Source organism: Pleurodeles waltl, chromosome 1_1 (genome assembly GCF_031143425.1).
Source record: "Pleurodeles waltl isolate 20211129_DDA chromosome 1_1, aPleWal1.hap1.20221129, whole genome shotgun sequence".
Classification (NCBI taxonomy): Eukaryota; Metazoa; Chordata; class Amphibia; order Caudata; family Salamandridae; genus Pleurodeles; species Pleurodeles waltl.
In genome coordinates, this window is record NC_090436.1 from 239148990 (window position 1) to 239172845 (window position 23856).

General features: G+C 43.5%; 1 protein-coding gene across 1 annotated transcript; it reads left to right on the forward strand.

The window, feature by feature from the left end:
• The first annotated feature begins 273 nt into the window (after positions 1 to 273).
• On the forward strand, positions 274 to 22457 carry PTGER4 (prostaglandin E receptor 4). Its single transcript, XM_069221379.1, has 2 exons — positions 274 to 2742; positions 18670 to 22457. Exons 1-2 carry the CDS (start codon positions 1885 to 1887, stop codon positions 19261 to 19263), a joined length of 1452 nt encoding a protein of 483 aa, XP_069077480.1. The 5' UTR covers positions 274 to 1884; the 3' UTR covers positions 19264 to 22457.
• The last annotated feature ends 1399 nt before the right edge of the window (positions 22458 to 23856 follow it).

Consider the following 23856-nt stretch of genomic DNA (forward strand, 5'->3'; position numbering starts at 1 on the left):
TGATTTTTGAGGAGATCATGCTGCTGTACCCCTTTTAAGTGTTTACTCGTCTCCTCTGCACCTGTAGCAGACCGGCTCGGGGAAAGGAGCAGATGCTTCTACTACTCGTTGATCTGCACAGCTGCGCTCTGCCCCGCGCGATCGCTCGGCGTCTCACCCACCCCCCATGCGCAGCGGAGCTGAGGAAACCCCTTAGATCTCTTGCAACCAATGGCTGGCGAGACGGGGTGGGGCGAGCGGGCCGCTCTAGGGAAACTTGAACAGTATACACGCGCTCAGAGGGTTCTGCCGGGCGTGGGAGCACATGTACTGGACCGCCCGCTCCAGGGACCCTGCGCGCTAACAGGGCACGGGACCGGCTGCAGACACGGCGGAACAGCACAAAACCGTGCCCGGCACTCCAAGGAAAGCGACACTTCGACGCCTGCCTCAGAGGTCCTGAGGGCACAGGATACCCTGCAAAGACAGGGGCACATGAGTGCCCTGCTTGCTTCGCACTCGTAGGGCCAAAGGACTTCTTGCTCCAGATACCCTGCAAAGAACCGGACACAGGTCTGCACTGCCTGTTCCGGAGATCACACAAACACTGCCCTGCAAGACCACCTCCAGAGACCCTGAACTCACAGAAGACACGGGGGTGCCCGGCTGACCTACGGGTGTGGTCTGTCGGCCCCAGAGACACTGCACAAAGGACGCACCCAGCCTTCACCAGAATCCCTGTGCTCATAAGGAGACATAAGGGTGCTCTGTCGGACGCAGTCCCCCTGAAGTTACAAGGAGACGCAGGGGGTGCCCTGCGTACCCTGGACAGTGTATGGGAGGGCAAAAAACTGACCAGCTTCTGTAGACATGCCTGAAGATACAAAGAAGCAAAGGTCTGCCTGGCCTGTTCCAGATACTTTTGAGTCTTGGAGGGAGGGGCAAAAGCCGGGTGAAGGGATCAGGGGCTGACTGCCCTAGCTCTGTGTGACAGTAGGAATTGATAACCCTCCGCGAGGAAGGGGTGGTGGTGTTCAGAGCCAGTACACGCCCAGGCAAAGAGCTGACAGCTTCTGTGCACTCTCACAAAGTCCAGGCCACCTGGAGCTCACGCGGTGCTTAGGAGCTGCCCAACAGCACCCACTTCAACGCTTTCCAAGCCTGTAACTTACGCCCACGGGGAGAGGGTGAAAGGCTGGCAGCGGGCACTTTCTCTGGCAGACCTCGGCAGCACTGTGGAGAGCAGGAGAGAGCTATGAAAGGGGCAGGGTCTGGGAAAGTGACCTCCCCTGAGGACTTAACCTGACAGGCTACCAAGAAAGCAGCATCATACAACAAACGTCACCTGCCCGCACAAAAACGGCAAACCATCTTCAGAAAAAGTGTACTTTTCTACACAAACAACTCCAACCTGGCCTTACTTTTGATGAACGAAATTCACTGGTTTACATTTCGTTTTAAGACATTCTGTTTGGGGAAGTATCCATCAACAGGAAAGCGGATGTGCCGCAATTCTCATCTGCAACTTTAAACAGGAATTTATTACATTGTGAATGTAACCACTGGACTTTGTTTATCCAGCTTTACAAAGGCTGTCTTGCAGAGAAGTGAGAGATTGTCTGCAAGGCATTTAAGAAAAAGAACACAGGGTTCATACATTTTTCTGGGTTTTTTTTGGCCAGACTCCTCCATTTAGGCTGAAAAAGAACTCCCACAGCACTGGTTCTTTCATAGATTTGCACACCTTTGTAAATAGAATTCCCTGTTTTTTCGGAGGTGACAGCCCCAAGTTTGAAGTTTGCTTGGCTTAAATCAGCCGGAAAGCTGCATCGCACTGAACCAAAGGATTTGCTCGTGGTCTAAGGTTCCCCCTGTTAAAAGTAGACCTGGACAGCTGAGGACGAAATGGAGGGGGAGTATCTGACAGATGTTTTGAACAACTCCATGGGGAACTGGACTCTACAACCCCTCATCAGCGTAGGGCCCTCTTCGGGTTCCAGCAAGTCAATCACCATCCCAGCCATCATGTTCATCTTTGGTGTGGTGGGCAACTTGATCGCTATTGTAGTGCTGTGCAAGTCCCGCAAAGAACAGAAAGAGACAACCTTTTACACTCTAGTATGTGGTCTGGCTCTCACTGACCTGCTGGGGACCTGCCTGGTCAGCCCTGTCACCATTGCCACATATGTACAACAGAAATGGCCCGGTGGGGATGAGTTGTGCGAATACAGCTCCTTCATCTTGCTCTTCTTTGGCCTTTCAGGCCTATCCATCATCTGCGCAATGTCCATTGAACGCTACCTTGCCATTAACCATGCCTATTTCTACAGCCACTACGTGGACAAACGTCTGGCTGGCCTTACCCTCTGCGCCATCTATGCCTCCAATGTCCTATTCTGTGCGCTGCCTAGCATGGGCCTGGGCAAGTCCACGTTTCAGTATCCAAAGACCTGGTGCTTCATCGACTGGCGAAGCAATGTGTCCCGGCATGCTGCTTACTCATACATGTATGCAGGTTTCAGCTCCTTTCTGATCCTGGTCACCGTGCTCTGCAACGTGCTGGTGTGCGCTGCTCTCATCCGCATGCACCGACAGTTTGTACGCCGTACCTCGCTGGGCGCTGATGCCCACCATCGCATGGGGGAGCCTGCCTCTCGCCGCCGGGGTCGCAGTTTTCGTCGCATGGCCGGTGCAGAGATTCAGATGGTCATCTTGCTCATTGCCACCTCGGTAGTGGTGCTTATCTGCTCCATACCACTAGTGGTAAGTACAGTGCTCCTTCCCATTACTCCCAACCTATCCTGCATCTCTTCACACGTTCTTAACTGCTCCACACTACCAGTGAGATGCTTTGTCCTTCACTCACTACCCAAATGCCTCTTTGCCAACACACAATCCCGACCCTCACCTCATAACCAAGCCTCACCTCCTCCCTAGTACTAATGGTGAGTTCCTGCCTTATGACTCGATGTGCATTGTAGCCATTAGGTTGGCTGTGCACCTGCCACCTCTGCAACATATCCTTATCCTCTGACCATTTAAGATTTCAAGCATCCCAAAAAGTATTTAACTTAAATATGTTACACCCGTATCCGTATACATAGCAAAATCCTAACAGCTAAAACATAATGCTCCACACACAGCTAACTCCTAAAAGGCAGTGCTCCACACAGATCCAAAACAGGATCTAGCCAGCCCGACGTAATGCATCACTAAACAGTATACCAGTCTATTTTAACCTTGCTGATCACCGCCGATCATTACAATATGAAACATAACATCAGCAGACCACTTTGACTTCTGTCAACAGGAATCCCAGAACCACAAATGCTACCCCATTTCTAAAGGTGCTTCGGGACCACACAAATAGTGGTAATATGGTATACAAATGCACACAGTAAAACATACAGTTAGTGCTGAAAGAATAACTGCCTGGTTATTATCATACACTTAGCAAACTCACACTAGCCTTTCTTTCGCCCTCTCTCTTTTCTTTAATGGTCTGGTAGTTAATGTTTTAAGTAAAGACCGTTTTTAAGAGGACCCTATTTTTGTTTGTGACAGGGTACTGGTAAAAAAAAACTGTAATAGGGTCTCAAACTCCACTCCCTTATCCTCTCCCAATATTTCATCCTCCTTTCTGCATTACCAGTTATTGTGAAATCTATAGTGTTGTACTGTCTATAACTTCCTGTTGTAAAACTCACTGTCGTGACCTCGACACATATTACCCAAATATGTTTATTAATAAGTATCGTGGGCCACTTCTTCTGTGAGGGCTGCCAAAAGAAGTTTCAAAGTTTACTAAGCGCCACGCGTAAAGTTTTCAGAGCTCTCAAGTATCTAAGGGTCTGTGTGAGTGGCTCATCCGGACCAAGTTTGTAGCTTTGTATTCTGGGACTAGGTTCTGTTTGTATAAGTCGAGAACAGAACTACAAGCCCCATGATACAAAGCAAAAACCTGAGCTGGATGAGCTGCTGCATGGACTCGGGGAACAAGATCCCTTGGCTATTTTGCACCAGCTTTACAAAACAATGCAACATCATAAAGTTGATTCACTCTAACAAATATCTAGTGTTCGATGGCAGTGTTGGTGCATATTTAGCGCTTCTTGGTATCCCTGTGTTATGTTATACTTCTAACCAGTCCTAGCTTTCTTCAGCGCACAGCGCTTTCTCTGCTGTTACTTTTTAGACTATGTCTGGCGTTCAATTCAAACCTTGCAGTACCAGCATGCAGCACGCTGTTACCTAGAAAGCCACAAGTAGCGCAGGAGTCGCGCTTGCTATTGGCGTCAGTGCGCACCAGTGTGTTTTAGTGTGAAAGATGGGTGTTTCAGTGACAACTATTTTAGCTACCAGTCTAAAATATTTAGTGTTCATTGTACGGTTGTGCCTATCTAACCATTTGCTTTTTGGCATGTTTTTGCCTAGCTGGCAAGCGGCACCTTGCCCAACCGGTCCTATCTTTTTAGCCGCCAGCACTTTTGAATGCTTGGATTTTTCTGCGCACACTTACAATGTTAAAGTTGTAGCTACAGGTCCCAAAGTGCAACAGGATGTTGACTAAAAAGCCGGGATTAGTTGACAGTCATAGCACCACCGCTTGATAGCTAAGCAACTGTTCTTGCTAGCAGTTGTCAACCCGCCACTGATTCATATACGCAAACATGTTTATTGTAATTTTGTTGGTGAGTCATCACTTTTCTCTACCATTATTCTCTTTTGACCTCGCAACGTCCCCCACCCCGTAAGTGCGCGCTCGAATTAATATACAATAAAGATAAGAGGCAGTTAGTAGCATGAGACAGCTCCCAGGCGTAATGCTCAATTGTTCAGGCAGCGCCTATTGCATGCTTTGAGCTCGTTTCGAAACGCTCCCAACAGTGGTGATATCAGTAATATGTATTTCAGATTTCACCCGTACATATGAGAACTGTACAAAGCATGCCGACGCCACGGGTTTTATGAACACTTCTGTTATTTTCAGGCGTCGTTTCACCCAGTGAAGGAGGGATGACACCATTCCTTCCTCATGTTAGAAAAACACCCTTCAATATATGGGGGAGGGGGCACTACCCCGTCGTGCCTTCCGGCATATACTCGAAATTCAAATATTCGGCTAATGTAAGAAGTTATCCTAACTTGAAACTTCACTGCCTCCTAATGTGAATAGAAATACTTGGCTAGGAATCAGAGAAACGTGATTTAAATCTTCTACACGGTCTAGACTACAGTAACATTTTACCGAATGCCAATTAAAGTCTTACTGTAGACAGTTAAAAGCTCTTGCACCGGCGGTAACCTATTAAGCGGTGTCATCATTATTGTCGAGTGGCGTGTGTATTTACAGCCCTCCGGGGCAACGCTTTCTCCATTAGGTCGTTTCTTGTCCCGGCTAACAATCCTAGAACCTGTCCAACCCCCAACTCCCTGCGTGGTGGATCTCACATCATCGAGTACGGACGGGTGTAAATCCGAAATCAGTAGGCTAGTCAGCTTTTTCATAATCTCGTGGTACCAGTTTTGATTTTTCACATTATAAATGGTCAGCTAGAAGTAAAGCAACCTAAACTAAAAATAAGGTCTGGCAAGCACATGTACTAATCCAAGGCATGGGACATCTTAGAATCCCGGTGTACTCCTGTAGGAAGTCTTGACACTGTAAAGGTGGCTGGCGGCGGCGGAGTACAACGACTTCAACATCAGGACGTTGTTCAACGACGTTTACGTGACGTCGGGTCTTCAAATCCGCGCACGAGTGACCGCTGCCGGGGCAACCGTCTCGCGACGTACACACACGCGTCCCTTTGTCGTCATAGAGCAGACGCAGTACGTGCCCATGACGCCTGCGTGCTTGCGTTTCCCAGATCCGCAGGACCTGCCTCGCAGTCCATATTCTGGTGATATACTCCCCCTGTCTGAGTCACCGATAAGGGCTGTGACTAGGGGCATCGGCGTCCTAGGAACTTCAGTCCTCTACCTTTACTCTTAAACCGCTCGAAAACAATGGGCTTGTCTAGCCAGCGGCCTACATTGATCCTTCCCCAGTACACAAGCAACCACTATGCTCATTTGCATTACGGCTAGTAAAGCACTTAAACCAGCAGCTAGCTTGCCATGGCTATAGAACATAAACACTTCATGCGTCTTTTGGGCTTAGCCCTTCGGGCATTGTCCACTTGCCAGACAGGCTACGCCAAGCCTCTGCCATATTCCCTGGCAGATATGCCATGGAGGGTGTATGCATGCATACATCCTGCATTGCGTCTAACACTTTAGCAGGCAAGCGTACGACTTAGAGAAGTTCTAAAAAAAAAAAACCGAAAGAGTAAGTACCAACTCCCCACCCTAGTCCATTGTCGTTATTATTGTTAACATTACCAAAACCTCTCTGGGGATGTTAGACCTCTCTTCAGATTGCTGTGTCACTTCCATTTCCCTTAAATTGTATGTGTGTGGTTAGCAGCCAAGGGCCTCTGTCTGATCTCCGCTTTGAGTCAGGAGTGAAATTTAAACCAGACCTTTCCTATAAAAACATAGACGAATAGTTTGGTTGTTCAGTGTTTCCGTCATTTTTTAAGACGCACTGATTTCCGGAGGAACTCGTATTCCATGTCCACGCTCCCACTCAGGTTAGTCGCAGACCTGTGTCAGACCACATGCAAAGCACAACACTGCCACCTCCATCAGGCAAGATTTGCATGTTGCCATCGATTTAAATATACTCTCAAGTTTGACTTTCAACACAATCAGCAGCAAACCTGATCTGCATTTTGTGGTTGGAGGGAAAAGACCACACACATTGCTTCCGTGTAGCCATTTATGCCAAAAGCAGGGAGACTTACTGGGTAGTAGAGACGTCAGCCACAGGCCTGTGCCCGTGAAAAACTAAAAGGATAGGATAGAATCAGGCACTCTTTAGGATGTACTTACCTTGCACTGATTCTGTCACAGCCCTCATGACTTTCTAAGGAATCCAGCCTGTGTGGCAATCGTCCAGTTTTCACACTGCCACCTTCACCTCTCTTTTAAACGTGAGTTTAGACAAGAAGCAACCCAAAGCATCAACAAATAGGGGCCAGGATGTCAAAGACTTCCACAGATTGCAGTGTGTTTAAAGTATCACTTCTGAATCTAAAATTTGGCTAATATCAATATTAGTTGTATTTTCCATTGAACAATTCTGTTCTCTCTTCCTCCCACTTTGTGCTTGTATACTCTTACAAAATCAGTTAATTAGCAGTTCACAACCTGTAGTTTCTGGAAGTCGAGATGATGGCAGCTGGAACCTTACCAAACTACTTACATATTTTTTGTTCCAATTATTTTTACTGCAAGTATTTTAAGTACGGAATAAAAAATATTGAATGGCTTATATATTTGCAAGCACGGTTTATAAAGCCTTACTCTCCACCAAGGTAAATGCAAAACTGCAAGTTTCTAAAGGCTTAATACTTGTGACTGAAAACCTTGTCCACTGGGACTTCCTTAAAGTCACCCTAATGACATGGAACTAATTAACAATGATGATAACCTTCTGTTGTCAGTCGCAACTCTGAGGGAGTTTAACTATGATTTCATCGACATGCATGCCCTTTGCTATGCTGGAAAGGCTGATTCTGCAGTGTCCATAACATTCTGAGCTTTAGAACATTTAATAAACTGTTTCTACGTGCTTGTCCTCCCAAAATGTATTTCACTTTAGTGAAGCTGCCCAAAGACTCTTGTAGGTAGCCCGGCCACAGTCCCATGCATAGCTGTCAAGTGGTCTATATCATTTGTGCAAACGTTCAGCCACTCTCACGTTTTGCTTACATCACATGACTCTCTGATAGTTTTCCTTCTGACATTTGTAGGATGAGCTTGAAAGTCACAGCATGCGATGCACTGTCGAGAAAGAAGGCAGGACTGGCTGAATAGTTCAGACATCACATGGGAGTTAACATATGAAGAACTAATAATGGTATAAGATACTGCCACTACTGCCATAATCACGCTAATAATCTTCCATCAAGGATACTGTAATTGTTTTGTACCAATCGGGGTAATGTAGTTGACACGGTCATAGCTTTGTTTTCTTCCTGTGTTGGTTGAAGCTGTGGTGAAGCACTGCAGCTCATTTAACTACCTTCACATCCTGTGTCAGTAATTGTTACAATATGTTGATGCACTGGCAGGAGTTCTAAATCAGAAGCAGCCCACACACTAGGAACGTATTGCACATTCACAGTACTCAGTGCTGGTAAGTGTATACTCGTCGAAAACAACTTTACTAAAACAGATCTGCTGCACACCTAGCAAACGTCGCCCATGGAACGTGTCACCTCCCCAAGTCCTGGCTCTCTATCCAGTATCACATTGCATTCTGGGGCTTCGAGTTTCACTTTTTACAACTTTAACTAGGAATTTTAAAAAACTGCATACAAAGTCATACACCTTTCTGTCTTTTCTCTCGCCAGGGAGAGGTGTGACTTTTTATGCAGTTTTTTTTAATTCCTAGTTAAAGTTGAAGACTGTGGGAGGCATTCAGCTTGTTGGCAGGGTGAAGATGGCAGCTAGGATGAGTTAAGACGCAGTAAAGTGTTGTTGCCTAAAAAGATGAATGAATGAAATTACCACACTCGTGATCGGTTACCAGCTTTGTAATCGTATGGAAAGATTTCGGACATTTCAGAGAACACAGGTATACAACATAAATAAAGCACAAAACACCCCCAGTCATAATAAAACAAAATGGGGCAAGCCGCTGTAGAGTTCTCTGGCCACTTTACAAAACTACAGAAATCCGTCGAGGCCTGTTAAATCTGGTATAGGGGGGTGGGGATACGTTATTCCTTGTCAATCCAGATGTCATTGACAAATGCCAAGTGGAACCGTGCGATGTCCGAACATGCCATCAACCTGACGTACGAGCCACCGGTATGTTCCAATCTATGACTTGTAATTTCCTTATTAACGTTCTGTGAATTGGCTCACAAACCCAAACATTGGATGCTAGTAGCTAGTAAGCCAAGACTTTGTGAAAGTGCCATACAGGTCACTATCACCGGGTTTTCTGTGACTTCGGGGAAAGGCCGTGACCTTTGAACTGTTGTGCACTGGAAGATTAATTCCTTTTTCTTTCATTGCCCTACACGCGATAAGGACATTAACTTTAGGAAAGCACGTACACATTGGACAGATGTGTGTGTTATATTTAATTACAGGAAGATATACCTCCGCCAGGCCCAGTTACAATAGCAGCTAGGGCTCCTGTGAAAGCAGAGGTTTGGGACTGGTCGAGACACGCATGGCGGCCCAGTTCAAGTTACACGCCGAACCCTTTTCTTTACTTATCGGCAAATGTCCCCGTGGCAATAAGCGTCGAGGCTTGTCTTTAAAAAAACCCTGTTTAAGAGCAGCGAGTGAATGTGTTACAGGCTGGTGAGAAGTGCAGCAGCTGGCTGGATTGGGAGAAAGAAGCCTTTATACGCCCTGCTGTCATTCAAAGAGGGAGCGGCCTGTATGCGTGCCACCCCGCCCGACCCGAGGCCCTTGTCTCCCCACAGGCACGCGAGGGGCAGGTCTTAAGCCTCCCTATACAAATGGGGAGCTTTTGCACATGAGCAGTTAGACTGTTTTTGTAGTTTTATATAGCGCGAACTCGACCCTTAGATACTGGAGCGCTTTAGATGAGCACCAATTACATGACCTACACAAAAACTCATTATTATCTTGTAGGCACAGGGAGATTAAGTGATTTGCCCAGAATCACAGGATGTTGAGCCAACACGAGACTGGGCCTGGCTCCTCACTAAGTCCCCAGCACTGGCCCTTAAGTCACATCTCTCAGACGTGACTGGGGCAGAAGATAGGCCCACGTACCAAAATAAAATTGCCCCACCTCCAATTCCAAACCAGATAGCGATAAAGAAGTGTCGCCACTAAAAGTTGGGGCAGTTTTGAACTTGCAAAGACAGACTGTACACCCTTCATTTTACATGGCATCAGTGAATGTATTATGCATTCACAGTAAGAACCGGCTCATTGTTATTATTATCATGTTTTTAAGCGCGTGGCTACCCGAATTAAGTTTCTCGGCAATAACAGCCAAGATTGGGAGAGACTATTTCGGCATACGTTATAGTTTTTCAGATGTTTCCTGGAGCTAGACAGATTATCATTGAGTCTAAGAATGATGGGTATGACATTCCCCAATTTGGGAACAAGATAGAACGAAAAGCCACCGGTCTGGGTCTCTTGACTCTTGGAATGGTAAGTGGGCCTAATTTGGCTGACCTCAAATCTCTAATTGCTTACACTACAAAACGAGCCCACGAAAAGCCACAAAACCGGCCCACACCGGCCTGTCAGACTTGTCAGGCTAGCTCTTCTGGAACAGACAGACTGACCGCATATGCCAGTCCGCCCCTCTCTCACTAGTATTCATTCATGACACGAACCTACTACCTCGTTTGCATTTCATTAACTACGCACAGCACGCTGACGTTTCTCACTGGGAAAGTATACTTTAAGCGTGACAAGCCTTCCGCCTGTTTCTTGTGAAACTTTTTTTAACCATGACAGTTCAGCTCCCAATTTCCACAAGGAACATATAGAACGGGTTTCACAATATGTGAAATAACATTTTCACTGTTGTGTATAACTATTGTATTTGTGGTTTGGCACAGTCTTCAATCACCAAAGAAACGCCTCAGTGCGCTAGTCTAAAGAACAGGAGTACGATCACAGAATCACTCACCATGGCACACTTTTTAACATATCACAAATAACAGGTGGACAAAATTGAGCTTTTTATTTTTTCTCCCCCTTCAGCACGTTCCAGCATGGGACTATACTAGAGTTAGGGAGTCGGTGGCCTGTCTGAACCCTCTTTAAGTAATCCTCAAATTAGAGTATGTATGCACAGTGGGCGCTCCCCCTCTAAACCGGTAAATTTTATACCTAAATCAGGAGGATGAAAGCAGCGGCGACCCTTCTCTTTTCACACCAGAACCATCAGGAAAATGATACATAAGCCTGGGTTATGCTGCTTTTTGAAAGAGTGTTAATAGTCACCCCATTGATGGCTCTTTTGACAATTTTGTCACCTCCTTCAATTTACAGTTACCAGATGAATTCATAACATACGGTTCCAGTCCTTAGCTTTCCATTTACAAATCACTTTCAGGTGTATTGGACTAATTGAAATGGGGCCAAGGCTACAAACCCCAGAAAGCATTGGTTGTTCAATAAAAGGCCACAAGTTAAAAGAGTGACATTTTGGACCAGGGGGTCATCCGGTAGCTTTGCTCCTCTATATTGCACTTTCATTGACTGACTGTGTGAAGATGACCGCTTTTTAAAGCAATATTGCCACTTTTTCATTTGGGTTTTATCGATGTCAGGTATGCGTGCTTCTTTCTTATTTTATGATTCGCTTATGCTTTGCAAACATTTCTACATTCCGATTACATCTAGGGGCCCTGAGGGAGTTTGTCACATGACGTCCTGTGATGTCACACCATATGACATCATGCTACTAAATTACCCTACTAAGGGCCTAATTTATACTTTTTTAGCGCCGCATTTGCGTCATTTTTTGACGCAAAAGCGGCGCAAACTTCGAAATTCAATACAGCGCTAAAAAGTATAAATCAGGCCCTAAATGTTTTAGAACTGATGCCCTGGTGTTATGTTAATGATTGTAGGAGTGAACCAGGTGGGACACATCTAGCGCTTGGAGACATCTTCATAGAGGTTTAAATGTTCCAGATGACGATGATGACTTTCGACATCTCTTTATTCTCCCGCTAACTGCACAGCTTGAGGGGACTGCTTACTTATAATGGGAAACATAGCCTACAAGTTCCGTAATGCTTTCCCTGTTAGTCGCTCTTACAAGAAGGCGGATGGTATCAACTATTTGGCTGCCACGAGGAACATACGGTGAGAATTTGTTTTTAATCGAAAACAAATCGCCCGGCCTGTAATTTATCTCCATTCTTAGTTCACTGAAGTCTGTACCCGGTCAAATCCCGGTTAAGGAGTTCAGATAAATGTCACCATCATGCTAAAACTCCAGTGCCTCCACTCTGGATCGGCGCGGTGAAAGGTGATCCGCGGCCTTTGCTCTGCCAGGCCCGTGTTTGCCGAAGGCATTACCCGTGTGTTTTGAGAAGCTGTTTAGGCTGGCACCGACGCTTCCTATTTATTACCACATGCGAGGTGGCACGCAAGTTTAATTATCCTCATTCAGGACGTGGGAGGAACGTTGTGCTTCAGAGCAGGACGTGACTGCCACCTACTGTCAGAAAACAACACGAACACTGTGTGCAGTTGATACCATTGTCCCGAATGCCAAAGTTGTTTTGCTAACTTGTTTCCCAGTAGTAAGTTGTTCCTCAGAAATCCAATCTAACAATCAAAAAAGGAGGAAAGCAGAACACACAAACCAATCCATCTATCTATCTTCGATCCAACGGTGCACCGTAATAAAGAACGTTGGGTCGAAACGCGTCGGTGTCTGTCAGAAAATCGGATTGGGTGTTATTTAATGTATACATGTCTCCTTTATGTGATCTCTAGAAGGGGTTCTTGTGAAAACGTACTCATGCCGATGGCACACAATTCCAAATGAAAGTGTTTCTAAACCCATTCTGTTTTTCATCCCTGGAAGAACCCTCAGTCAGAATTCAGAATTTGATGGCAGAGGTCAGAGGAATAACTTGGAAAAACACTTGGGGGTTATTACAAAGTTGGAGGAGGTGTTAATCCGTCCCAAATGTGACGGATATACCACCAGCCGTATTACGAGTTCCATAGGATATATTGGACTCCTAATACGGCTGGTGGTATATCCGTCACTTTACCGTCACTTTTGGGACGGATTAACACCTCCTCCAAAGTTGTAATAACCCCCTTGATCTTCTTAGAGTGTAAGGGACAACCCTCTTACCTAATTTCCCCCTGTAGCCCCTATTTTTGAGAGCATTTTCACTCAGAACATAAAGCAAATAAACTACGAGTGATTATAAAGTCATTTCCCATACGCCCCAGACTGCTGCTGGCTACAACACCTACCTCCTGTAACATTTATGTAGAATAGATAGGACTTTTTGTCTGCTTTTCCAACGGTATTGGTCAATTTCTGTCAGTGGCGCATCCAACTCTGCAACGCCTGAAGGTCTAAAACGTGATGAAGCAACATGAGAAGTCTGGTTAGTCTGGGGAATGAGGCCATGGAAGAGTTTGCACAACCAGGAGAAAGGGTGGCTAACTGGATTAAATTGACCAAGGCGTGTTTGGATTGAAATGTCGCCGTCATTTTCACTCACCCTATTTAGCAGAGAAGATCTTTCTCTACCACCCCCTTAGACTCCCTCCCCCCCTCAAAAAAAGCTCTCGATAGCCCCCTGTGCCCATGTCTTTTGATGGAAACGGGGTAGGTCATTCTGCATACAGGTGTCTGAAACACATAACAATGTCCACGTTGTGTTATCGTCTTTTTGGAAATCGTTTAAGAAGCAAATATTTTCTAGCTCCCTACAGATTGGATTGGGTGAAATGCCCAGAGACCCCGTTTGGTTGTAGTGCTGAACGTATTTATCACGTATCAGTCATTAGCGATTTAAACAATATAGTATGGTGTTTATCAGTTGGCAACTTCAAAATGCACGCATATAAGATCCTCAGTCACTGAGTGCCATTGGTTTGGGTGGTCGTTCTTTGTGTGCGTGAAGGAGGCTACATTGAAATCTGATAACCACTGTTCAGGGAGCTGACGTGACATTTCTTTCTGAGGGGACACATTTACAGTTGTGGATCATCATTTTCAAAACAATTGGTTTCAAAATAGATGATATAATGTATTTAAATGAACTAAATCAAGACTACGAGCCCCAGTATGCATCTGTATGGCAAGTGAACTATTTAGGACTGGAAACAAGGTGTACTTGTCACACTAACTCAATTACCACCATGTTATCGACTGCTGTGTAATACCCTGCTGTTAAATGAAAATTGTTCTTCGCCTATGCCCTCTCACAGCAGCACACAGTGCCTCCTCTCCTCCCCATGTACATTGGGCTCCACCGCCAAAACACCACCTCGTCCAAAACCACATCCTACTCCCTCACACTAGCAATGATATACGTACTAGCACCGAGGAGTACCCTGACTTACTCTTGGAATTCAGCTTTGTCAGGAGTACAGAAGTACGTCACATGCGTCTTACTCTCTTATGTGCAATCTGTAGTGCCCCTGTCATGTAGTATTAAGCAGTGCTTAATTTGTAAATAAAAACGTGCCTTGCCCAAAGCCCCCCTCTCAAAAACGCGTCTGCTGACGTTAAATGTGGGAACACGGAATACTGAGGCAGCGCAATCCTGAAGCCATCTCGGGCCTCTTCAATCCATATAAAGCCACTCCCTGCCCCTTCAGCTCACTCTTGCAGCTTTCTACTTTATTCCTTTGTGACGCTTTTTCGTTTTTCTCTTCCTCCTTCTTCCCCATATGTGTCTATTGCTCCCTGCAAATGCTTGAGGCAGAAGAGTAAGCCCTGGCCCTAAAAAATAAGTGTCGGTGCTCAGCACCGGAAACAACAAGCACAAATTAAGCACTGGTATTAAACCAGGAATACTACAAGAGAAAGTCACGCCTACTCACACCAAAATCTCAGTGAATTAGACTCTGAATTTTGATAAGTCCGACCCTCAAGGTTTGTCCGTGCCATTTATGCTCACAAAATAATCTCAGGGGCTTTTGAGAGTTTGTGTTTTGTTGCACTTATTTACATGATCGTATCTAAAAGGGCTGGAATGTCCTTGGCCACCAAGAGCCACAGAGCGGTCTTTGCCTGCGACCACTGTCCAAATCTGAAACAGATGAGGCGGCTTCGGCAGCACTTTCCATCGTGTTTGCTGGATGCTTGTCGTCACTAATTAGCGTTGTGCTACAACTAGACCTATGTGGCATTTTCAGGCTTATGTTACACATTTGTTCTTTTCCATTGCTGATGTGTGGCTTTCGCCATTTTACAGCCCCTGTGTTGAGAAATCGTAGATATTCGCACGATCCTGTTACTTGATTCACGCTATTTTAGACATTCTCAAAGAAGATTATTTGACATCTGAGATAAAACCCAATGGGATTAGGTGTATTATTACGTTTTAATCACAAACCGGCTGAGTCAGAATTCTAAAGAAAAACATCGAGATTTCCTTGAGCCAGCCCTGAAAAAGTGCAGGAGCCCAGGGCATTAAAGGATCTTATCTGCGACAGGAATTTCTATTGCCACCAATTTACAGCAGTTACACTGATGCACTGATGCGGGGTTCTAATGGGAAGGTCAGAACTGTGAGGCATATGTAGTGTCTTGCTCAGCAGTAGGGGAGGAGGGGGATGTGCTGCAGGCAAATCCCTCTCAACCTTTCATGAAAGAGCCCCCTAGAAGCGCACCCATTTCAGGCTTTTTGTTTGCATTTTGTTACTTGCAATCTTGCATTCACAGTGGAATAAACTACAATTACCAGGAAACAGAGGACAAACCTTGAGTGCGTCAGCTACTTGTGCCTGCTGCATGGGCTTTGAAACATTAGAGAAATTCGAGTAATTTGCTTAAAGTGCATATCATTTGCGGCATTAACATTAGTCTCCATAGGCCCAAAAAGTTATATCATCCCCTCCCGAGCCTAAGGCCTTTGCATTACAGTAGGTTGGAATGATTCTTATTTGCTAGGTAGGGCATTTAAAATGTTCAATTTTATTGAGCGTTTCAATTGTCTCTAATGATAACCACCCCATGCTCTCTATTTCAATTTAGACTTCCCACTTATATGTGCTTTGTTGAGTCCTCTTCAATTGCTCTTCAATTAGGGCATGGCTCCTTAGCACCGAACAGGGAGATCTGGAAAATAAAGTAACCTCTCTCCTACTCTGGCAAAACTCAACTAAGTTCCTTTGAGGAGCTGGCGCTGTGGCTCTCCTTAACACGAGGTGCTGACATGTCTTGCTTATAGAAAACCGGGCTTGCCTTTGTGATGTAGTAAGATTTTTTTTTATCCTTGGCAATGTATCCACTTGCATAGCCCAGGCATGATTTCTGCGCTTCAGGTGCCATGTCACCTTTCTATAATTTACTATTAAACAGAATGAGTGCATGGCTCAGTAGTCAGTGTAGAGTTACCCTAACTTCCTGAGTGTGCAGAGGTTTGGCCTGTGCGATGGGACTCTAAAGTGATTGATGGAGGGTCTTGTTGGGTTGACTTGGAGCGATACCATATGTAAACTTAAAAGCACACCGACAATGCAGAATGAGGGGTTAGTGCTTTTTTAATGGGGCCCAGTGGTGAGACCTTCTAAAATAGCTAATTTACTTTTGTCAGTAGCTTGAAGAGTAAGACTCTTGTGAATGAGGCTGGGGTGCATTTGAAAAGAACAGTCTTTTAACCGCCCGCCTTCGGTCCCCCAAAGAACAGACAGTATATACTTGCCACTCGGTTGTACATCCTCTGCACAATTGTTTTCAAGCCACATATTTACACAGAAGCTGAGGTTTGACGATGAAAGCATGTACATAAGTAATTTCTTTAGATGAATTAAAATATTGGGGTTTTTGAGACTCTAGGAATACGTTATAATGTAAAACCATTCAAAGAAACAAAAAAATGTGTACCTTAAGTTAAGAAAATAGTTTATTTGCAAGCGATCATGATATAAAATCATTTAATCAACGTAGATCAATTGAGTCTGTGAATCAAAGAGGCACTGCTTTTCTGCAACTAGTCTCATCCCTGTATTCCTGTGACAGAGAGTGTAACAAATCTTTCACTCTCTGTCTCTCGCTCTCTCTCACACACACACACACACACCTCTCTCTCACTGGCCCTCTCTTCCTCTATCTCTCTCTCTCTCTTGTTTGGAGGGTGGGGTGGGGGAGCTTGGTTTTTATTGTGTTGTTCAAAATACAGAAGCATATATGCCCATATTTTCACAAGTAACCATGAAAGGTGGGAACATTTCATGGCTCTCTGTTAAAAATAGGTTTTGTCATCATAATACTCTCTAGAGTTTGCTACATAATCATATTGGTTCTGATAATTGTGAAAGTTGTCTGAGTTATCTGACAAAATTATCTAAACCACGCAGCACGGTCTCTGGCAGTTTGATATTTATCCATTTGAGCCAGGTACACCTTTTTGTGAAATTGGCAAATTGTGTGACAAATGTGGTAAATAATTGTGTAGTAAATGCCGAAGTTACAGAATCACTTAACTCCACTGGCCCTCAACATGTTTCTCAAATATTACTTAAGAAATGCAAATGTGAACTTTTTAATTCAAGTTAGTGTCCTTGTAATCTTATTTAGAATAAAACAGTATTTTGAAGTTAACTACCCCAAAATAAGCAGACATTACAAACATGTGTAATTTACATGTGTAATATGATCTTATATTGCCACCTTTGGGTTCACTTGAGCTTCGGCGTTATGGTTTGCGATTTCGCCAGAACCCGTAAATGACAATGTTGGACCATATTACATGGTTAAGTGGTGGCGCATATATACACATATATACTCCATGGCAGTAAAAGTAGGAGGCCCATTAACACATTTTTAAAACAACTGTAGTAATAAATGCGCACTCACACATTTATTACTACAAGGCAAGGGTTGAATTCCAGGTTATTACCACAGTAAAGTGAACTTGAGATACAAAACGCTCTTTACTGCTTCACAGGTTTAACACTACATTTACACAGGGAAACAGATCTGCCCATAGAAGGCCTCTTGTTGCACTAATATCACCCTTTGCATCCTGGTTTTGATTAAATACATGAAAGGTACACAGATGCATGAACAATTTCCTTGCATAAACCATGTATATATATATAGATGTAGAAAGCACAATGTGTTACTTATCACCCTATTTGTAAACATACACAGCGACCATGAGTTTGTTTCTGAAATATACAAAATGTCTTCGTTTCTTCTATGAGTCATATGTTATGCATAATATTAGCTCTAAAATAGTACATAGTATGTATTTATCTTTAGCTATGCCAACTAACTCGATTTACCAGTCTTGAAAGACGGTGAGCAATCGAGTGGTTGGTGGCATTTTTTTTCAATATGTTTCAACATATCGCATTTGGGAGTGATTAAAACATTACCCTCCCTACTCCAACAAATCCTGTTGCAAGGAAACCGGTTTTGGAAGCGAAGTTAGGGTATCTGAATATTTGTTCAGGAACATGTTTTCCACAAGAAAGTGAATTTTGTTTCTTGTTTTTTTTTTTTTTTTTTAAAAAGCACAACCTACTGTTTTTGGTAATTGAGAGCAAGCACGTTTTTTCTTAATATATTTACTAACAAAATAACACTCACAGGACTTTAAATGCAACCTGACAACTGCACAAAGACTCCATATGGTAAGTCCAAGAAAAAATAAGTCTTTACTCTCATCAAAATAAATAATAAATCCATCTTTTTCCAACTACGAACAAATACCAAAGACGTGTTTTGCTAATACACCGTTCTAAGTGATGTAATTGTTGTAATGCGTTTTTCCAATGCTCACTTAGTTCCAAAGGGCAATTTACTTGCCTTATTTATAAGTTATTTTTATGTGTTGTTAGTACTGCCTGGAATATCATAATTTAGCTTGGGTAGCAAAGTTTTAAAACTTGTTTTGTTTCTTTATCCCCCAGGTGCGGGTCTTCGTTAACCAGCTTTACCAGCCAGAGGTCGTTACTGATATTGGGAGGAATCCAGATCTCCAGGCAATCCGCATCGCCTCTGTCAACCCTATCCTGGACCCCTGGATATATATCCTGCTTCGAAAAACAGTGCTGGTCAAAGTCATCGAGAAGATCAAGTGTCTCTTCTGTCGTATGGGTGGGGGCAGGCGATCACACTCGAGGGGCAGCTTCAACTGTGTGGAGGGCAGGAGGACATCATCAGTCATGTCCAGCCACTCGCCCTCCTTCGTCTCCCGGGAGTTGAGGGAGGTCACCAGTACCTCACAGACATTGCTTTACCCACTGGAGCTGAGTGACTGCAGCATGAAGGGCAGCAACATGTTGCCAGGCACGACTATTGGTACAGGTCTGTCCCGGACATCGGAGAGGAATTTGCATGGCTCAGACTTGTCAGATTCCTCACAGGGGACTGACGTGGAGCAGTCTTGTTTAGTAAAAGAAATGAGACCCACACGAACATCAATCAGAACCTCCCCGAAGGGCAGTAACCTTCATGTGACTTTTCCAAATGAACCAATAAATTTATCTGAAAAATGCATTTAGTACTAGATCAATTACTCACGCACATGTACTCCAAAGCTTACAGTGGCCTGGTGAAATGGGCAGAAATGCAGGTTGCATCAAAGACACTTCCTTGACTAGGAGTCGCCACAGTGTCAGTTACACAGCCTTACACGACGTGTTCCAGAAAGAGGAATGTCACAGAGTGGACCATACTGTTTGAGAACAGAAATCACAGAAGCACCTTCCAACACAGCTGTTGGTTGATGTTGTCTAGTCCATCTGTTCAATGCTGGTGTTATCCCGTAGTTGGAATGCTATCTACTTTTTTCATAAGAAAGTCAAGAGTCTTTCTTATTAGGACTGAAATATATCATGGTTGAAGGCGTGGCAGTACTGTGCACTTTTAAGACAATCTGACTACCTACATGCTGATATTTGTGTGTCTAAGTAAGCGTTAAAATGTGAATTTGTATTGCTATGTACATAGGAAAACTATTTATTTTCTTCTCTATGAGAAGGTGCATTTTCAGATAATCGGTAAGTGTAATAAAATCTAGTGCCATATTCAAATTATTGTTGATTACACGTGAGTCCAAACCAATTCTTCACTGGACATGTTCTGAAGTTTCATGTTGTAGTATCAGTGCACAGTTACAAATGTGTGGGGCCAAGTGTTGTAAACTGGGCTGATGGAACACATTTCTGTTTGCCTTGTCCTCAGGGAGGAGCTGCAGTTAAGGGATTGGATTAAATTGCTAACTCTCTAACCTTTACAGTGACCCTATTTGAGCTAGATCTCCCCAAGGAGTGTTAGTCAGGAATTAAGGCCATATTTTGATTGCTTGCTAGGTGGAGCAGACCAAGCAAGTGTGTTTTGGTAGAAATTGAACTATACAATGCATGGTCGCATCTTCTCTGCCCCTTCAGCTATTTGAGAAGGTATTTTCTGAAATATAGTTAGAAGAACAAAAGTCTACTTCCCTTAACCGAAGGACAATAAAGATTTCAGAAATGTCATTTGTTTGATGAAGCTTGGGTTTTGATAACTTTTTTGGAATCAGTAACTAGATGGATACTTTAAGGATGTTCAATGCCTCCGACAGGCCATCTTGGCATATCACAGAATAGCTTATTTCACAGCAGACCTAGACTCAGCCATTTCCTTTAGTGCGATTTCATTTTCTTCCAGACATACTCCTCAATCCAACCCAAGAAGTCCCACCTGGTGTACTGTGTCCCAAAGGATACTCTGGCCCTCAGTAAACACGTACTTTAAGACAATATAAAATGCACATGATTGTGTGCTATATTCAAGCAAGTTGTCACATTACGAATTTGACTGTAAACTTTTGAAAATGGGTGTCTTTCCTTTTTACTTAATTGATTTATTTATGCTGGTGGGTTACTGTCTAAAAAACAGAACAAGATTTGAAATTCATGTAAGTTTATTTAATGTCTTCGTCTCCCTTTCTCTGTTTATTGGATACCGGCCTGTATTTGTTGTGTCAGCTCTTTGAACACAACACATCCTAAATCACTGTCCACTCTTCTGTGGACTTGTGAAAAATCAAACCATTCACCATCCTATGAAAAGTGCACTTTTGCCATTGTCGTACTGTTGGTTTTCAGCAACTCTGCGACTTTCGGTTTTCTGAGACTGAAGAGCATAGTATTATGTTTTAGTTATAACTCCCAAATACCATATATCCCAAAAGAGAATTTAAAGCACAGGAAAGAAGTGTCCCTAACACCAAAGTGGAAGATGAGCACTTCGATTGTTCCATATTCTGAAAATTCCTATAAAGAAATTTATATATTATAATTGTATTAAAAATATGTAATATAGTTCACATCCTTTAAATGGAAATTATAGACAAATGGTAGCTTTTGTACAAATGCTGTTTTGCAAAGTTTCACTTAAATATGTTAATTGTAAAGCTATTAGTGTGTTGATTGTTGTGCCCCCAGTTTTGGTCATGACATCACAACCCTTGACTCAGCATGCAAGCAATTCAAAGCGAATAAAGGAGTCTACAATCGTGACACTGACAAAAGCAGTGTCACAAAAGAGTCATCATATCACGGACAGAAACTAGGGCAAGAGGACAAACATATTGTTTGCAGAAGTACAAAATCAAGTTAAACTTTGCAAAACAGCTCCTTACAAGATACCCCTTTATAAGGAGGCAAGTAATGTGGTGGATTCCTTAAAGGGAGAGTAATATAGACTCTTTTTAAGACTTGCTTTAAAGTTGTGAGTACAGCGTTTGGCCACCAGACTTGGAGTTGTGTCTGGATTTAAGGATATCCAAATACAATAAATTTATTGATAATAAATTGTAACAGTTTAGGTGGTGGTTGGCTTAAACATCTAGTTTCTGTAATGGCTCTGGTCGCCGTGGACCCAGGAGTAACATGCTTGGAGCAGGCGCAAAAGGTCCTGAGTTTTGTTTCCTCATAAGTACTTTAATCCCTATATGAAGGGGAATGGTAATAGCAGCAAAGAGGAACTATACTCTTTGTCTCTCATTCCTTACCTTCCACATCGTTTACACTTCATGGCCGAACTACTGCTGGCAGTATTCATAAGTAGATGTCTTAGTGAAAAAACAAGGGGGCATTCATCTGACTATTTCCAACTGCTGCGAGGGGGGGGGAGGGGGAGTGGATTGGCAAATCATATCCAAAACTCTGATGATGCTTAAAGAAATTAAGGGGACAGTGCAGTGCAATGCAGTAAAATAAATTGTCAGTGCAGACTGCAGTAGGTATGTGTTTATTTAAAGAGTTTTCTAGTTCCTTTGTGGAATTAGGCCCTTTTGTTAGTTAAGCTCACACAAGGGGACAGAGGATACTGTCTTTTAGCGGGAGTGTCCAACGGGCCGGCTTTCAGGAGGATATCCACATGGGATGCATACAATGACACTAAATGCAAATAATTTATATAGTAGTTGATTAAACTGAAAAAAAAATGGTTTGGATCTAACCATCTGGTACCAGTGGTGGACACTCCTGCTTCAAGCTCTTGCAGCATTTGTGCCCATTATATCTGTGCGGAATTGTGCAGGATTTATCATACCATAATATCAAGCATGTTCTGTTGCTTAAAGTGTTTATGTGAATTGCTTCGTTGTGATTACACTATGAGCCCGATTTTGATGGTGCATCAAGGAAGCTGTTGTGCTGGCCAAAATGTTTTTGGAGATCACAATAAAATAGAATTGTTCATTTGACTGTGGCTTCGTATGTGCTCATTGAACCAGTAAATTGTTGTCTATCTTTTTTTACCAATATTACCAGAAAAAAGCAAACTAGCCAGTGATTCGAAACAGCTCGTTAATTAATGAAGGATGCATGTAAGCAGTCCCACTTTCAATACTACGCGAATGGTACCCTTTTCTATCACAATAGAAATGGTTTTATATTGGCGGTATTGAAACGGTGTGGCTAATATATGTGATGATCGAAAATCAAAAAAAGATACAACTTGCCAATCAATCTTCAGAGCCGGAGCTGGAAGGGTGGGTGTGGCTAGTAATGTGCTTCATCTTCCTGGACTCGGGACTGGCAAACAAAATAATGTTTATTCAGTGAGGTGCGCCCACCCCTCGTGATCAGATAAGGTGGGGGCAGGAAGCTAGAGGCTATAAGGGCAGTTGTGTTGTTTCCAACACTTGACTGGTTTCTGGCGAGGCGACACCCTATTTGTTGTTATAATCTGGGATATTCTTGCAATGTGCTTCCAAATGGGCAGGGTTGTGCACTATATAGGGAAACACCTTCACCGTCTACAGAGCTTCCTAGGGACAGATGTTCAGATGGGTATTAATGGGGGTCAAAGGTCTGTACTTTGATGCACTGACATAGCAATGCAAACTAGAGTGAAGATTAAAACCATATTTCCTTCATGCCATTGACGTGATTGTTCCAAATAATGAGACCTAAAGCATTTTGCCATTTTCTTGTCTTCCAAACCCCGAAGGCGAACACACCTGGTGATGCACGAAGAGTATGTCAGTTTCCATTATATAAAGAAAGCAGGAGTAAGACGACATTGTATTAAAACATCACATTGAGATGGACTCTGTGAATATTTAACAGGTCTGCCACAGATCTGCCTAGTTTAGACTAAAGCAAAGAACATTTTGTCATGCAATGTGGAGACGTGCTCTGTTCTCAGAAACGGTTCCTTAGGTGCCAGTGACAAAACTATTTGTCAGCATGCCAAGAGCCTCTGAAACGCAGCATTTAGCTGCTACTAGTGTCTGCAGCCAGGACAGATAAAGGGTCCAAAACAGATTTAACAGCTGCCGTAGTTAAACCTTGGAGAGTGTACACTGTATAAGGCTGATGATGGGTAACCCCGGCTCCCTGCAAACGCAGGTAACTTTAAATTAAATGGTAATATGTTGTCTCATTGCAAGTACATTAAAAAAAAGTGGAGTGATTTCTAATATTGATGTTTACAGGGATATTTCAGCATGGTTTTAATTGCAATTAAGTTTCACTCAGTGTCGCACACAAGGCATGGGATGTCACACTTAAGCTATGGTAATGTCGCACATAAGCAGTGTGAAACTTGGCCGCTATGATTTAATAATACATAGCTTTCTACACGTTATTAGTTGGATG